The sequence below is a fragment of the Pyrgilauda ruficollis genome, unplaced genomic scaffold, assembly GCF_017590135.1.
Source record: "Pyrgilauda ruficollis isolate IOZ18807 unplaced genomic scaffold, ASM1759013v1 scaffold2, whole genome shotgun sequence".
NCBI lineage: Eukaryota > Metazoa > Chordata > Aves > Passeriformes > Passeridae > Pyrgilauda > Pyrgilauda ruficollis.
The window spans coordinates 26,990,335-27,003,120 of NW_024519206.1; the positions used below are offsets into that span (position 1 = coordinate 26,990,335).

A 12,786-nucleotide genomic window follows, 5' to 3' on the forward strand; every position below is an offset into this window, starting at 1 on the left:
AAGTGACTTTATGATTGTCTAAAATTTTAAACAATGTTCAACTTCCAGAGATCTAAAATGTAATTACTATGTCAATGGCTTTATTTATTTATTCTAAAAACTCTATTCCCCAGCATCCTGAACCACACAAAAGCTACTGTAAAATTTGGGGGATAGGAGTGAAATCTGATCAACTCAGGTTTGATAAACTGGGTGTAAATTAAGTACCATCCATAAAACACTCTCAAGCTGAAAGAGCACTAAGTGCTACATATTGATGACCATTTGTCCTGTACTATAGGTATCAAGTGAACCAATCTGATGAACTCATCTGATGACCTCATTATTTATTATGCACTTTCAACCTAAAGTATAATAGAATAGCTTAATGGCATAGCTTGAAATTACTTAGATCCAGACCCTGTGACTCACTCATATGTTAATGTACTCATAAAGTTAATGCAAATAAATGCAGAATTCCCACCAGATTCACAGTCTCCTTAAAGGAAGCTTTTGTTTAATGGGAACTAAACAAGAAAACTGAGAGATTGTGGGACCTCTGTGAATCCACCATGGCCTCAACTGCCACCACCAAGGCAGATGCTGTACTCCAAAATACAGATGGGGTTTTACTTCAGCAATGACAACAAAATGTTCTTGTATTTCGCCTCAGATATCTGACATTTAATTATTCACAATTCAAAAATATTAAGATTAATAAAAAGGTAAAATCTCTGCTTTCTCTGAAAAGAGTATTACCTTTTCAGGCTACGAGTGCAGTATGTGTATGGCGTGCACATACTATACTCCAGGGAAAGCCTAGCTCTCCTATGATTTGCAAACCTCATGCACTGCATTTTTTCTTGATTCCTAAAAACTCAGGAGCAGGTACCCCGATACTAGCATCCACAGAGGGACATACACATCTCTTGTGTACAGGAAACACAACTGTTTATGTATTTTGCCATCTACTCCAACCATGAGGGTCAGACCACCTAGTCTCTGAAGGTCCCTTCCAACCCAAACAATCGTGTGACAGACCATACTCAGACAAGCACCAGCACAGCCATTTATCACCACACAACAAGAAGCACTGTGAACCCAATTCAGTACTAGCTACCTGTTTTAGACAGTTTGCCGGTACTTCTGTTGCTTGATGAGCTATCTCCTCTTGTCAGGACAGTTATCCCACCAAAACTGGCTGTCTTTGTTATGGCTGGCTTCAAATTTCGATTTGAGCTGTCCGAGTCTGTGCTGCTCCATGGCCTCTGGTGGTCTGCCCACTTCAATTCATTCTCTGTACTGCTCTGTCGACTGCCAGATGTCTTCCCAATGCTGTCTCTGTTGCCCCTACAGATATCATGAAACAAAGATTTATACACAAATAAAACCATGTCAAGGCAAAGTCTATCTTCAGGTACCCTGCAGCAACCCTAATAAAGAAAAAGGAGATACTCTGCCTTTACAAAGACAGGTCTGAAATAGGATTTGACCTCCATACTTATCTGCCTTCAGCATGTAAACACAGCTACGCCCTTTTTACATGCACAGCACTTACCACCCTCCCCTTCTGGATATCTCCTCAGAGCACTTTACCAGATGGGGCTGACACAGCGGTATTATGCAGCACTGATGCAGCATTTCTGCTGCCCATTGAGTGTTCTCTTCCCTCAGCAAGCCCCTAACCACTTCTTACTTTGCATCCACTGTGATGTTTTTCTCACCAACTTTGCCTGCACTCTACCTTTGTCTTTATATCCTTATTTCTATAACAGCATGCTCCCAGTCATTATCAGCTTTCTGAGCTCATCCAAAGCCTTGCCTAAACGTGTCCTCTCAGTGTGACCCCAATCTCTTCACTGCTAATGCTTCACTTAGAGACCCACCAGTCAGTTTACTTTATTTCCACTCTGCACAGAATAATAATGAAATTTCCTGGGTAGAGGCTGCCTGTCCTTGAAAAGTTGCAGAGCACCAAGTGTACTGTGAGTAATAACATAGTAAATTCTGTGATCAGAATTTGGCTTATTTATGGTAAACTACTTACACTGTACTGCTAAAATGACAACCAAAATTCCTACCACGACTTAGTGCACCATGACTGTTATCCCAAGTGGTCCTCATAACACTGTATTTGGAAGGATTTTAAAATACATTTTCCACTCCTCTGTCATATATTGCAGTATAACAGCTTGCAGGCTCAAAACTCTTTCTACAGATCAAAAGGATGGGACTGTATCTATTTAATTTTTTTTGTCCCCATTTTCCTTATGGACTTGGTTCCTACTTTTGTTTTTTTGGAGAACCTGCTGAGCTGTGTCACTTGGGACATGGAGGAGGCAGCGTGTCAAAGATGGGATCAAACTATTGCATTCCTCGCCTGTAACAGAGCCTCTCTCAAATGTGATTAGCAGTATAAACCTGTTGACCTTTGCTAGACCCACACAGTGGGAAAGCATGAAGAGAAACAGCACAGAAGCAACAACACAAAACAAGGAAAAATAATTTAAAAATAAATCATCCTTTAAGATTCAATAGGAAAGAAAAAATCTCAAAAGTACAGTATTTACAGAATCTTTTGTAATCTTGTGCTTAGAAATTAACAATTATCTTCTATTTATATGCTAGAGAAAAAGAGGGAGAGAAACAGAATGCTATTGTATCCCCATTATCTGCAGCTTTGGGTTACAAAAAATTTCTTTTAGTTCCCCAAAATCAGACATCAGCTATTAAGAGTGTGTGTGTAGACACCTCCTAAGTCCCGCATGCCCAATCCAAGACTCTCAGGTCATCGAGACTAACCCAAAGCAAGGAGGAAGCTTTTTTTGCCTGCAGCCTGTGGTCAGGGGGTACAAGAAGCAGATGCTCCAGCTCTGCTCCTTATCTGGTGTAATCTCTCCATCTCCTCAGTGGCTGCTGTGATGACATGCAGACTCAGCAACCACACATCAAATTTTCTCCTCACACATCCATTTCTCCTCCCAGTGAAAAATTATGTAAGATAAATGATATAGGTTTGAAGTGACATATGCAAACCCCAATGCACACAGACATCTAGTGCGTATGTGCCTTGCTGTCCATGTGCCTTAATAGATGAAGGGTACACTTCTGAAAGCATCCATTCCTCCTGCCTCCTGTGCTTAAGACTTGTGGCAGATGACTGACTCTTAAAGAAGCCTGGTTGATGTGAACTGAACGTGTGAGAGCTCATGGTGGGGGAAGACAACCTTTCTAAAACTCTCAGAAGAACACTGTCATCACCAGTGTGTCAATTGGTAGAACTGCTCTCCATGAAAATAGCGACCGAATTTTACTGACTTCGTGTTGGCCTGCTCGGGATGCTCTTTGGGATATGGGATGCATCTGAATGTGTGGAAGGAATTGGAGTTGAGAAGACAAAGTTAACACAAAAAAGTTTCAAAACACAGCTACTTCAACTAAGGGAACTTCAATCAGTTCTGCTTCAATGTACTTTTACTTCAGCTTTTAATGAAACAACAAAAGGAAAAAAGGTCAGTCTGGGCACTAGTCTATGAAACGTGCCTGTCATATATACTCCAGGAAAAATGGAGCCTCTTCAATCTCTCCCAGATAGTCACAGTCTGAGCAGCCAGGCAGCTGAAAATCTCATGTGGCTCCTGAGGCAGTGACTCAAAGCAAAGGGTCCTGTTGTTACCTCTTCATTCAGAGAACATGGGAAGAGTGGGGTAGAACTCTGTTCTCCATGCTCCTTTCCAACCAGCAAACTGACATACCCACAGATGTCAAGGTGTGCCTTGGCAAGGACGCAGATAGAATCACAAGTGGGATGCACTGGGAAATAAATATTAAATAAAATTCATACAAACCTAAACAGCTGTCTTTTCTTATGCATATCATTGCATATGCTACTGTCTTCCAACAGCCTACTGAAAAATGAAAAGAAAGATTATGCTTAAAAACATGGTAATTCAAATTTATCTGATCTGTAAAGTTTTATTTGATTTCTAGATACATTTTTCAGTTTGTGTTAGATTCAGTTTAAAGAACCAAGGCTAAAAATGCCCCCTCCTCCCTCTCCCATAGCTGTACACAGTCAACTGAACATAAGAAACATCATCCAGCGAGGCTGAGGGCCAATTTAGCATTTCCTGTTACCGAGAAAGGTAATTCTCAGAAGCTAAGGAACCATTCCATCCAAAGGTAAATTCATAAAAATATCACCTAATAAGAACACTAAAAAATGCAAGCCAGCAAAATACTGCATATGTAATTTTAAGTACTTGCTAAGTCGCTCGGAAGTCTTTGCAGCTCAGAGCAAAGCTCAGATCCTCTGACAAAAAAGAAAGGCAAAACACTTAAACACACACCTAACTTTCAACACAGCCAATCGACAGGATTGCTCATGTGCACAGAGCTAAGTACAAGTTTAAGTGCTTCACCTGATCAAAGGCTGTAGGGCATGCAGCAAGAAAAAGCAGTGTTCTGCAGAACGCAGCTGAAGTTTCCCTCAAGACAGCAACAGTGCAGGCAGTACAGTTTCCAACCTGGCCTTTTAGTGGTCTCCACTTGGGAATGCATCCTCACACTGAGCTGGTCAGTCAGCTCCCGGGTTCAAGGACAGCAAACCACATGCAAATACCAGAACTGACCACATTCTCCTGCACACAGGTGTGGGACTGAATGCATAAACCAGGGGAGGCCAGGCTATGGAGTACATGGTTTATCCCATAAAGGTACCCACCCTACCCTTGGCAGTGCAGCCTCTGAGTGCTTTCCATGCTGACTTGGAAGTGTGAACAACTGTGTCATCTTTGTTGCCCCCATCTCCCCTGAGAGGGAAAAAGAGGTTTATGGGAGCATCTGCTTTAGGCTTTATGGGTTCCTCTGTCAGAATTTTGATTTGTTTTGATAAAACATATCTCCATAGTCACAACACAGAAGCAGCAGCTGAGGAAATACCCTTGGCCCTCAGAATATGAGGTGGTTAGATGACAGTGGCCATGATCTCCTGAGGGCCTTCCCTCATTCCACTTACAGAAGTGTCCATCGGAAAAGCTGGTTTGTACCATTACTGTGGAGTCACTTTCTATGAGAACAGCTTCACCCATAAATGCATCTGACAGATGTAAGGATGGACAGAGAACAAAATACTGTGAGAGAGAGCCGCCCCTTACTCAAGGGGCAGGGGGTGATAAACAGTTTTTAAACCTGTGCAGGACAGACTTGGGTCAGCACTGCTCAAACACTAACCAATTAAATTCCCCACTTTTGGTTAAAATCCTTATATGCCATAAAGGTGCACAATCTTTAAGATTTTCAACACAGTTAAGCTACTTTACGGCTGTTATGGAGCCAACACTTCATATTCAACATTTCAAACACAGTTTACCCTTCCCTTTTGCTTTGAGTGGATGTAACATAACAAAAATAACATTCACAAGAACTATCATGCAATAATGCAAAGTAACAGTGAGCTCAAATATCACCAACTCATTACTACACTGCAGCAGTAAAGCAGGAACTTGTGTGGAACTTGTGAGCCTTCACAAGCAACAAGCGACATCAGTGCTGCTGCTCAGTCCCACAGGAGAGCAGGTTAAACAACAGACACCCAAGCCTGGTGTTTCATAAATACACTCATCCAGCCACTGCTAGAGTGCTTTTTAAAGATCAGTAAGTTAAATACTAAAGGCACTCCAGAGACAGAATGGTCGCTTGAAATGAAAGCTTAGGTGCCCCCCCTCCCCACCGCCCCCCCCCCCCCCCCCCCCCCCCCCCCCCCCCCCCCCCCCCCCAATCTGCTTTTTAAACTGAAATGCAAAAGCCTCAGGAAAGCAGCAGTAATACTTTATCTCCTTTACCATACTGCAAGGCAAGCTCTATTACCCCCTCTTAAAGCACAAAACCACTGCAGATAATACGGACTGCAAATTTGCTCAACAGTATTCACATTAGGATAAATAACTATAGAACTACAGATAGACAAAAAAAAATTAAGAGAAACAGCTAAGTTTAGCACACACACACAAAATAAAGCTATTTTTACCTGTTTTCCACAAAAAGGTTTTCCTGGGAGCAAACTGACTGAAAAATAAAAAAGGCATTGTATCAGACGTTCTAGATATGCTCTGCTGTTCCAATTTCTTCTTTGATTTTAGAATTACCTCCCCTGCTCAGGCTTAAGGGGATTTCAATTCATGCATCATTTGCATTTGCGGAAGACAAGAGGGGGAAAAAAGGTCAAGAATAAGGTCAGGCCAGTAAAATAAATTCCATGCATTACAACACATTGCCAATGAGGTGTCTCAGTTTGGGAACAAACTGAAACTTCTCAGTCGAGAGATCTGGAGACGGCACTATGTGCAAAATACTGGCAATTTGCAGGGAAAAAATGTTTTTCCTGCATAATATAAGGTTCCACTGGTCTGGCCTAGCACCTCGAAATAAAACTGCAGGATAGCAAAGAGCTGTAGGTAGGAAGGACAAACAGAAGGAAAGCATGCAGAATTTACAAAGTTCCTCAAAGGGAGAGAAGATACTGCAGTACTTAGAAATAGTGTGTGACTTCACATTTTATGGTTGGAGAGGGAACATTGAGACATAAAATGATAATAACCTTCTTAATGATAATATTAACAACAATCATAGCAAGAAGGCTCTCTGCTGGAGGACTTAGATCCCAAAAAAGGTGAAGGACTCAGAAGAAATAAATCCTATGGGCAAGTGTATATCTCTTTCAGAATTACTTAATTTTTTATGCAGAGAAATGAAGCTGTGCTCAATTTCCCATGAATAATTCTCCCTCTTTGATTTTTTTCATTTCCCTTCTATTTCATGTTTGCTACACAAAAAGCCTCATAGCTGTCACTGGATTATATCCCGATGAGGTACAGAGGAAAGAATAGTCAGCACTTGCACTGAATTTAAACAGAAGGCGTGTAAAGGAAGGAGGACACCAGAGATCATAGTCATTAGTTCTGTAACCACAGGACTCAGCCCAAAGAATAATAAAATGCCATCGTTAACTGTGTCAAATTTTAACAGTATGGAATAGGCAAAGATTTTGGATATTTCTGTTTTGTAAAGGGTGAGCTAATGACCCACTCAAGAGTGTTGGCCAACACGAGAAGCAACACCCTGCTCATTCTTAATGCTCCAGCTGATGCCTGGAAATTTCCCTTAACACCACAGCTAGTGCTGCCCCATCAATCTACAGAAGGAAGAAATTTATCCTTGAGATGGCACTACAATTTCTCATTAAGAGTGTAATTCACCCACTCAGAATCCACATTAGGGAACATTTGACAGTTCTGTGGGTTTCCCAGGTGTGCTCCCATCCTGCACTCCTGTTAAATTTGCAAGGCACTGGGCTGCATCAGGGGAAATATGTTTCTCCTTAGCACGAAGCCTCAAGACATCAGAAACAAGTTCTCCATTGCCAGGAATCAAACTCCCACCATCTACAGCAGACCTAGGGTTTCACCTCAGACTAAGAGAAGATACAAACTCTTTCACCTAAAACCAGTGGGATCCTTTGTACAACTACAACACTGTGTCTTCCCTCATTTTATGTACTTTACTCAGGTACCAGGTTTCATTAACAAATGTGCAGAATTCAGCATGGTCTAACTGTGCTGAAGCAAAAAGCCCCAGAAAAGCATACTGAAATCTCCCCACGGGCTTGTACAACCTCAGCTGTGGGGTCATCATCTCAAGTTTCATGATGGACATCTGTACATTGACTTCTGTGCAGTCACATTCCAAAGCACAGGATTACAGCTATTCTTACAGAAAAACCTTTGCTTAGACCAGAGTACTGGACTGTGTACCCACGAAGTTACAAAAGCAAAGGGGCCTGGAATGCACTTGTCTGTATTTATTTTATTAAAGTTTTTAAAGAGACTGGGACATAAAGCAGAATAAATATCTGGGATTTATATTTTGTCAAGCAAGCAGAAAGGTCTGCTTCCTTCTCAGTGTCTTGATGGGGACCACTATCAAGTGTATTACAGACTTTAAACAGAGTCCATAATAATTTGTCTTGGTTGATGATGTTGGCCCAGTGGCACACTGTGCCAACACATTTTCTGGAAATTTTTCTTCAGTACAGTTGTGAGGCTGAGAGGCAGAGAAGACAGGCACTTTTTTTATTATTTTATTCTTACTATTAAAAATGATGTGGCTAAGCAGCTCTGGATAGAAATTTAGCTACTACAAGTTCAGGACTCACCTTCCTGATGTATAGCATTAACAGTGCTCAATTTAAAGCACCAGAAAAGCTTAAATAGCCAGCAGAGATGTTGACAAAAAATCCTTAAAACACTTGACTCTTGTTTACCCTTTAAACAGACTGGCAACAAACCTACCAGATAAAAAAATTGTGTAAGATTACCTACAAGTTAGTGTCCTTGGAGATCTCTGTGTGCAAGATTTCCATTAGGATGCTCTGTATGACTAATTGTTATTTATGAAATGAGTATTTCACTTTTCCAATTTCCAAGAACCTTTTAAAGCCTCACCTGGAAAATGTGCATCAGTTCTGCCAGTGCAGATATACTGGGAGTTGCTGCTCTTGTTTTTAATTATATTAGCAAACACAGATAACTATTAACATGCAGCAATATCCTGCAGTGGATACCATCAGGTAATAATTTTCTTGTCAGTTAACAAGATATTATAGATCTCAGGCTTCCAACTAATGCTTGTTATTTGATCTGCAGCCACAAAGAAAGTCACTGTACACCAGTACAGGAGTTTTAGTACCTATAGGTTTATGGTGGCCAGCACAAGGTGTGTCTTTGATTTGTTTTTACTAATTTTAAGCCCTCTTCTTCCTAATCTTTCTACACTAGAAGGATAGAACAGGCTGAAGCCACATCTACATCCTCTCTTTAATCAGAGACTGATAAAAGATTCTCTGAGTTTTCTTAACTAGAGGAATCATAACCAACTGTACCTAAAGGATCTGGTTCTTTAGAATACATTCCTTGGTGAAAAATAGCCACTACAGTTGACAACAGAAAATAAACAGCATGGTGTATTTCCTTTAATAAGTTCCATGTGTACCATGGGAAATTCTAGCTTTTGTGTAAGTAAGAAAACATCTACATTTTTCAGTGAATACAGAATGATTCCCAGAGAATGCATTTATGAACAATGAATGGTCCTAGTGTGACTCTGGTTCATGAGGTTATACATTGCACTAACCTTGAAGAATGAAATTTCCCCCATGTAATTTGATTGCTAGTCTTTACAATTAATTTTCTGCATGCTTCAAAGCCAAACATCATGTATTATTTATGCATGCATTTGGGACTCTCTACATACAGGGAAATAACTTTTTTTTATTCCTGTATGTTCTTTGTCCTTCTGGGACAATAACTCCTCAACTTCCCAAATGCAACTAAAGCAGTTCAGGCAAGGAACTTCTCTGCAAGACTCAGACAGTGCAGGTGCCTCTGCTCCAGTGTACTTGGCTGTAAAATTCACAAACTGTTTTAAAACTAAGTTTCCAATAAAATAACTTTTTCAATTAAAAAAAACCCTTGAAAACAGTTTTGAGCATAACGGAGCTCAGCCTGCACTTTTTTAACATTTTTTAGCAGCCTGAAAAATTTGAGGTGCACTTTGCAGTTCTTATTTCAGTGAGCTGGAATGATCATGTTTATTAACTATTTATTTCTTCACCAATACTTTTATTAAAATATCTAACTGACATGCTTCTCAATCTTGCTGAGACAGAAGTCATTAAAACTTCCAGCTCTCCTTGTCAAAATTTGTGATAGCCAACACTGCAGATGGAAAACTTGCCAGAAAGTACAATCTAAACTGACTAATACTAGAGTAATCATCATAAGGACTATCACAGTGATGGCATTACTCATGAACATACTTATTTTGTTAAAATCTTCCCACTTGGAAATGAAGCGATCTGGTGCACTAGAGTTCTGCAAGACCTCTCAAGGAAGGACAGGCAAGTTTTATATTGGTATGTGGGGTCCAGGTTAAGACATTTTTCACAGCACTTGAAACATGCATGGAATTTTTTGCCCCTGCAACCAGCCTGCCTTTTCCTTATAAGTTTTGTTTAAAGTTCTCACTCTTGGGCTGTTATCTAAAGAGTTTTGGGTGTCTCAAACATCTTTTGGGTGGGAAGGGGGGGTGGTGCTGCTGGATGCAACAAGTTACAGCAGTACTCTTGACCTTCATGGCTGCACTTTGAAGACCTCCCATGCAAGCTCTCTTCATGCATACTCTAATTAGAAGTGATGTATCTCTGATCCATTTGCTAAGATTCACAAGCAAGGCATTGATAAAGGCGTGACAACAGCAGTGTAAACAGTATAGAGGTAATAAAAATACCACATGATGAATCCATCTTTGATTGTCTGTATCTGTAATTTGCAGAGTAACAAGGCTTAGGTACCTACCTCACACAAACCTGGGGAGAATTGGATTAATTAATGACTGCAGAGGGCCTTAAAACTTCACAGTCTTACATGCAGTAAGAGACTATCTATAACAGGAAGCCATTTCTCTCTTTCCTAAAATTGAAAAAATACATTGTCCACCACCATAACCACTGGCATCATCCTAAAAACACCTCGAATCTGGCAAGGGGTGCTCCACCCAAAAAAGCTCAAATAAAACATAGATTGCCTTTGACATTAAACATACAGCTTGCTGAAATTCATTGCACTATGATGCTCACTAACACCTGCAATAGCAGAGAGAGAGAGAGCAAAGGAGTGGATATGAGAGAGAGAGGGAGAGATATCTAACACTGCTGATCTTTAAAAATGCTCCCTCCCAATTCAGTTTAAAATGACTGCCAAAAAGCACACTTTTACTTAGGTCCTGCCACTTGAAAATGCCAACCCAATGAACCACAACAGCCTCCTGCTGTGGGCAATTCAAATGCTCTCCACTTGCCTGTTTTTAGAACTCAAATATCTAAAGATAACAGCAGCAATACACTATGGAGCCACTTTCAGCACACTTTTCCAGCCACCTCTGTTTCCCAGCCTGGCATTTCTAGCTGCAGCTTGTGACAGAAACTCACTATTTTGGAAATAACTTTCCATTTGGTAATTTTTAGCATTTTGCCTCATCTGAATTCTGCATGAAAACCCAAAGATTTTTTCTGGTTTTGCACAAGCTCTTTTGTAATGTGTCAAAACCTCTTACATTTCATATAAAAAACTTGTTCTAAAGTGGCTTTTGCAGCTCTTGAACAACTTGGCAATTCCACCATGAATAGCCTGGGACAGTATTTACATCAGGCCAACATGCTAAAAGCAAAACAGAAACTGAAGGGTCTCTGCTTTTACTGGAATCATCCCAGCCAGGAAAAAGTGAAGCTAAAAACATTCAGATGTAACTAGCTATTTACTAAGAAGCAAGTGAGACAACACACACCTTAAAACTATACCCTGTATTCTGCCAAAAAAACCCAACTTGGACACGTACAATTCCTAATAGTACTATTAGCCCTGCAACACATGAACAGTTTTAATTTAAAAGGACACTGCCCAATATGATTTTCAAAAATAGTTTTAATTTGATTTATTCCCATATTCCTCTTAAATGGCAGAACTCCCACTGAGATATGAAATAAAACATTAAAATGCTGACTTTTTTCTTTTTTTTCCCCCTTTTATTACCTCATCATTACAGTGTTATAGCAAATTGTGATTTTCTTCTTTTTTTTCAGGAACATCAGGTATTGCTCACAGATGTTTCAGATTTAAGTATTTTCCTTAGCAATATACCTTGTTATGCAAGTTCTGATTTTTTGGTAAGGGCAAGAATTTTAATGTCTGCTTCATTTTATTCCTTTCAGAATATTATCATCAACAGCATGACTGACTCTTTCTGATGGTAGAAATACAGTTCTTTAATCAGTCATTTCAAAAAAATTATGCAACTCCATTTTTAACCTCTGCCCTTTTTTTGCTCTCAGTGTCTTGATGCTACAGCATTGGCCCAAAAAACCAAAATCCATAAGGAGTCTCTGCAGAAGGACACTTATAAAGATTTGATCCACCTTGAAAGAAATATAAAATAACACAGCTATCTGAAATTATTGAGAGTGTCCACTTAAATCACTGCTCTTTGGCTAGCAGAAGGAAAAAGGAAATAAACCTAGGCCATGTGAATATGAACATTTAAAGAAACAGGATAGGCACTCCCCAGACAACATGCTGGGCCTGACCACTCCTCTACCCTTCTCCCTGCAACTCTCATCACCTCACTCTCCAGAAGCCAACCTCCACACCTCTAAAGCTCCTCTAAGACCCTCTGAGCCAATCTGCTGTCCCTGTCACCTCCAGCTCCACAGGGCAAGTCCAGCTGCAGTGTTGTTGTACGAGGGGGGCAAAACTGTCTGACTACCGGCGAAGGTATGGCACTAAAGAGGCAATTAAAATAACTACTCACATCTTGTGCAAATATTCTCTCCCTCACTCTCTGATACTCCTCTTCTCTCTCTTCAATTGATTTACTTCGTCTGTCATCTCTAAATGGAAGAATTCTGTTTTGCTGAGCAGAAAGAAAACCAGGAGGATTATATAAGTTGAGCTGTTAAAAACTGCCATTAAGTAACTGTCAGCTGAGAATAATAAATGTTCACTTAAATAAATGAAGCACAAAAATGATAGCTGTTGTTCCTGCACAAAGAACCCTGTGAGACTGGACGCTTGAGGACTTCCAGCTAGATATTGCACATGGGTTCATCGAGCAGGTGGCCAAAACAAGGCTTTCTGCACAGCTTTTGTGGACCCACCATCCTAAAATAGGGTGCCCTCACCCCAGGTCTAAGTGCCA

The 12,786-nt window shown here is 40.3% G+C and overlaps 1 protein-coding gene across 19 annotated transcripts in view; it reads right to left on the reverse strand.

Moving 5' to 3' along the window:
- Nucleotides 1-12,786, reverse strand: part of ARPP21 (cAMP regulated phosphoprotein 21) — a 224,742-nt gene that overhangs the window by 61,679 nt on the left and 150,277 nt on the right. For 10 of the 19 annotated variants that reach the window (XR_005955054.1, XM_041466846.1, XM_041466859.1 and 7 more), the window contains 4 exons: nt 12,400-12,501; nt 6,008-6,045; nt 3,828-3,887; nt 1,097-1,329 (listed from right to left, as the gene is read on the reverse strand). Coding sequence is in view for 18 of the 19 variants with exons in the window: in XM_041466846.1 (XP_041322780.1) it covers nt 1,097-1,329; nt 3,828-3,887; nt 6,008-6,045; nt 12,400-12,501 (433 nt within the window). In the remaining variant the exon portion in view is untranslated. The remainder of the gene's footprint in view (nt 1-1,096; nt 1,330-3,827; nt 3,888-6,007; nt 6,046-12,399; nt 12,502-12,786) is intronic. The other 9 variants (XM_041466860.1, XM_041466851.1, XM_041466852.1 and 6 more) reach the window with 8 other exon arrangements.